Raw genomic sequence first — 4866 nt, 5'->3', positions numbered from 1 at the left:
TTGGGAAGAGCAGACACGCCCCTGTTGGGCCGCAGCCAGGGATGGAACCCAGGGCCTCCCCCGCCGGGCCGCACCCCGGGCCCTGCTGTCCTTACATTTAGATCACATCCATGCAGAGGGGGAGAAAACAAAACAAAACTGGGGTTCCGCACCCGAACACCCTCACCTCATCTTCCTCTCACGAAAGTGGAGTGGAGGGGGGTGGGGAACCCCGCTTTCAGACCAGAGCAGGTCCTTGTCCCCCTAGCAGCATGGACTAAACTGGGGTCAGGAAGCAGAACCACCCCCTTAGGCAGGAATTCAACACCCCAGCCCAGCCCGGTCCAGCCCAGCACGCAGGCCCAGCTCTGAACCAAGGCCCAGGAGCTCCTGCAGTGTCCACTGTTTTCCACAGGGTTCAAACCGGGTCAGGAATCCACAGAAAGGCCCTCCAGGTTAGCCGGGTTTTATTCACTTATGGGGGGTGGAGAGTGGGGTCAGAGCACACAGCTGAAGAGGGACCAGCCTGGAGCATCCCTCACTCCCCAGAGAGCCCAGCTGCAGAAGGGGCCCATGCGCAGACGTGCAGAGAGAGGGTGAGCGCCAGCGCGGGCCCCAGGGCCTGCTGTGGCAGGGAGGGCCTAAAGAGGCAGGCACAGGCCAGGGAGCGCGAGGGGTGTGCCTGCAGCTGGTGCGCTGTGGACCTGAGGCTGGAGAAGGCCCGACCCCAGCTCAGGAGGAGGCTGTAGAGCTGGCTCAGGTCCTTCCAGAACCTTCTCCTTCAGTCCAGGGAAGGCCAGGAGTCCAGCTGCATGGGCAGACCTCCCTGGCCGGCCTGTCCTCTGTCGAGAGACGCTGAGAGCAGGAACGGGGCCTCTCGGGAGCAGACCCCCGTCAGGACTGCGCCCAGGCGGCCGGGACAGCCCTGCCGGCAGGGCGTCTGCGAGCGGGCACTCTGGTGCCCACGGGCCTGGTTCTCGCGGCTGCCTTTTTCTGCCTGGCGTCCAGGTTCTTCATGTACTTCTGTACCCACGGAAGCTTGGGGTCAGCACAGAACTTCTGGCCCTTCCTGGTGGTGAATCTGTGGGAGGGAGAACGGGCCGCCCTTGAGACCCCGGGACAGAGAGAGGTGGGTGGAGGCTGTTTGCCCGATGGCAGAGGTCTTTTTCCCTACCCGATGGGAGAGGCCCTGCCTTTGGGCAAAACAGATGGAGAAGGGACCCTCCATCTCCAGCCCCCGGGGAAGAAGGGGTCATGGGAAAGGCACTAAGACCCCCCAAGACCAAGAAGGAAAAACAAGTGTGGCTGGGGAGGCCGGAGCCGGGAGTGCCCACAGGAAGTCCCCGGGAGCTGGTTCCCACTGGGGGTGCCACGGCGGCCATGTTCACTCAGCACGCAGCAAGAGGTGGCAAAAGGGGGTCTGGGTGCTCAGTGCCCTGCCCTCTGGCCTGTCCCAGCCTGTGTGGGCACACGGGCCTCACCCCAGCACTGCACGGGGCCTCTTGGCAAGAACCTGCCCTGGGACTCGCCCGGGGGAGGAGGAAAGCTGAGGCTGAGGGTGGGACAGTGGCTTCCCGGGAACCGGGAGCTGGTCTGGGCAGTGCCAACCCTCCCCGAAGTGCCCGTGGGGGCGGGGTCTCACATCACGCCTTCCTTGGGGCACACGCTCCGGCTGGCCAGCTGGTAACCCACCACTCGGTTCTGCGGGATCTTCTTGGAAATGAAGGTCAAGCAACAGGAAGGGGGAACGCGCACGGAACCTGGGGGGGGGTGAGAAGGGCAGTGTCCTTCCCCAGCCCCGCCAGCAACCCCCCCACCCCGCTCCCCTCCCGCTGTGCCACCCTCGGAGCCACCCACTCACCTGCGGGAACCGTGTGGAGGGCGCACAGGGCCAGGAGCAGGAGGCCGGCGGCCAGGCTGCAGGGTCCCGCCATGTCGTCAAGCCAAGGAGGTGGCTCCCGGTTCTGAGCTGGGGTGCAGAAGGAGAGGGGCCGGCTCCTGACCAGTCCCCCACCTCCCTCTGCCCTTTATAGGGGTGGTGAGGGGGGAATGTGGGCTAACCGCACCCCCGCCCAGGCTTCCTTGAAAGCCTCAAGCCTCGGAAAGGGGAAGTGCTTGCCCGGCTTCCCCGGGCTCCCTGGACACTTGAAGAGTGTGTGTGGGGGGGGGGCGGGGGAGGGGGAACCCCCGCCTGACCCAAAGCTCAGGCTCCCCTGGAGATCCCAGGTTTGGCCCTTGCTTCTCTGAGCCTCAGTGTTCAAGCGAAACAAACAGTCACGTCCATGTCCCCCTCCTCCACGCAGTCTCTTATCCATTTGCTCAACAATATCTATTGGGGGGGCTGGGGGGCAGGAGGGAAACTGGAGACACATGTGGATGCGTGAAGGGAGAACGTTACAGGACTGAAACCCAAGCGTGAGCAACTTTGTAACGGTGTGTCTCACTGATTCAATGAGAAAGCAAACCAAGGCTTCCCCACCTTCGGGGAAGCCCACGTTGGGTTAACGCAACTGTTGCCCACTTTCTCTCCCTCCTTCCCCCTCCTAAAAAACTCCAAATAAAATCTGTTTTACTTCCAATTAAAAAAAAATAATTATAAAGCAAAACCCAAACACCAATGTCTGCTGGCTTTGTTGGGGGCGGGGGGGTGGGGGCGGCTGTCACAGCTGAGGGAGTCTGGGGAGCACTCCCGGCTTGGTGTTTGGGGACTCCTCCTAGTGATGCGTCTTGGGGGCCATGTGACACTGGGGATAGACCTGGGGGTTCAGCCGAGCAAGGCTCAGCCCTTGGATTCTCTCTTCAGCCTTCTCTTCGACTGTTCTTACCATGAATTGCCGGGCCCAGCTGCTGTCACTGACTGTCCTTGTCCACGACCCTGGGCCTGGGTGGTCTCCCATTGCCCCCTGCCCATCCCCAACCCCGTGCTGGGAAACCCCTGCAGGCTCTGGGATAGGGGGTAGAGCTGGTAGCAGACGCCTCCCCAGGACGCGCTCCTGGGCGCCCCGCGGGGTCCTGCGGCACGCTCCACTATGCCCTCCGTGCCGGCTGCTCCCTGCCCGCTGGCGCCCCCTGGAGGCAGGTTCTGCTCGCCCTGTTGCTTCGGCTCCTGAGAGCACTGCTCTGGAGTGGGGTCCCATCTGAGGTTTGGGAGGGAGCTCGCGGGGGCTCGCACAGCACAATGCTGAGGACTCGCAGGACAGAGCAAGACTGGGCACCCTGGGAGTCCCCATTCAGAGACGCAGCCCTGGCCTTCCTGTGCCCTGCAAGCGCGGGCGTCCCTGCGAGGGTGGCCAGCGCGGTCTGCGCCCCCCTCCCCGCCCCCACGTGAACTCCAATGCCTGTCCCTTGGCAGTGTAAGGAACGATTCTAGAAGGGACCAACTCTGGGTCCCTCTCCTTGCACCAGGGACATCAGGGGTCAAGATGTGCATGGGGAACCCTACTCTATCCTGCCTGTCACACAGGCAGAGCGGAGTGTTTCACCCCTCTTTGCCACAACCGCTTCTAAGGTGCTTCCCCACCACGCAGAGGCACAGAGGCCGGTGGCGGCTGGCGGGGAGAGAGGTGCCAGCGGAAGGAAGCGGAGCGGGAGGAGGCCAGGTCTGGGACACGCGCAGGAAGGTGGGGATCGGCTTGGTCGGGTGCGTGGCGCAAGGAGACACACTCGGTGTGTTGCAATCGGGGTGTAGGGGAGGCAAAAGGTCACTGTGTGGGAGGGCTTGGAGTGAGGCATGCCCCACCACCCATTAGTGAGATGGTGGGGAGCTTCCCCAAAGCCCTTTAAGAAAGCACTCAAGGGACCGGAGAGGTAGTACAGGGGCCAAGGTATTCGCCTTGCATGCAATGAGCGGGGTTCAATACTTGATACACCGTAAGGTCCGTTGAGCATTGACAGGAGTGAGCCCTGACATAGAGTCAGGAGTAAGCCCTGAGACCCACTGGATGTGGCAGAAAGAAAGGAAGGAAGGAAGGAAGAAAGAAAGGAAGGAAGGAAGGAAGGAAGGAAGGAAGGAAGGAAGGAAGGAAGGAAGGAAGGAAGGAAGGAAGGAAGGAAGGAAGGAAGGAAGGAAGGAAGGAAGGAAGGAAGGAGAGGGAGAAAAAAAGAGACAAAGAGAAAGGTATAAAGAGATCACGGATGGACAAGCACCTCCTAGGATTCTGATGGAGATGCAAGAAACCCAGAATGAGCCGTCCCCCATCCCGAAAAAAAATCCCCAAAACAAGGAACAAAGCTGGAGAACTGACACTGCCTGATTTGATTTGATTTTTAAAAATTTATTGAGAGGGGCTGGAGCAATAACTCAGCAGGTAAGGCATTTGCCTTGCACGTGGCCGACCCGGGTTTGATTCCCAGCATCCCATATGGTCCCCTGAGCACCGCCAGAGGTAATTCCTGAGTGCAGAGCCAGGAGTGACCTCTGTGCATCTCTAGGTGTGACCCAAAACAAACAAACAAACTATATATATATATATATATATATATATATATATATATATATATAGCGAGAGGAAGCCCACACCCGTCTGCACTCAGGGCTTCCTCCTGGTTCTGTGCTCAGGCATCGTCCCTGGCAGGGCTTGGGAGACCCAACGTGGTGCCAGGGTTTGGATCAGGATCGGCCACATGCAAAGCAAGTGCTTGAAGCCCCGTGCTGCCTCTGCTACGCCCCCACCTAACTCCAACTGTCTAACTCCAACTGAGGCACGAGCCGAGGCTGGGGCTGCCAGCAGGACAGACGTAGAGACTGGTGGAGGAGAGCTGAGAAATAAACCCTCACAGGCACAGGCACTTGAGTTTTGATGAAAGTGCTCAAGGCAAAGAACAGTCTTTTCAGCTGAGGGTGCTGGACCCCAAGATGCCCACATACAAACAAACAGAAGTGGACCA

The 4866-nt window shown here is 60.3% G+C and overlaps 1 protein-coding gene across 1 annotated transcript; it reads right to left on the bottom strand.

Annotated features, from left to right (window-relative positions):
- Positions 1 to 873: 873 nt before the first annotated feature.
- CCL24 (C-C motif chemokine ligand 24) lies at positions 874 to 1913 on the bottom strand. Its single transcript, XM_004620880.2, has 3 exons — positions 1841 to 1913; positions 1622 to 1739; positions 874 to 1060 (listed from the first exon to the last, which is right to left on the bottom strand). Exons 1-3 carry the CDS (start codon positions 1911 to 1913, stop codon positions 874 to 876), a joined length of 378 nt encoding a protein of 125 aa, XP_004620937.2.
- Between the last annotated feature and the right edge of the window lie 2953 nt (positions 1914 to 4866).

The sequence above is a fragment of the Sorex araneus genome, chromosome 4, assembly GCF_027595985.1.
Source record: "Sorex araneus isolate mSorAra2 chromosome 4, mSorAra2.pri, whole genome shotgun sequence".
NCBI lineage: Eukaryota > Metazoa > Chordata > Mammalia > Eulipotyphla > Soricidae > Sorex > Sorex araneus.
Note: the sequence above shows the minus strand (reverse complement) of the source record. Positions and strands in the feature narration are given on the sequence as shown.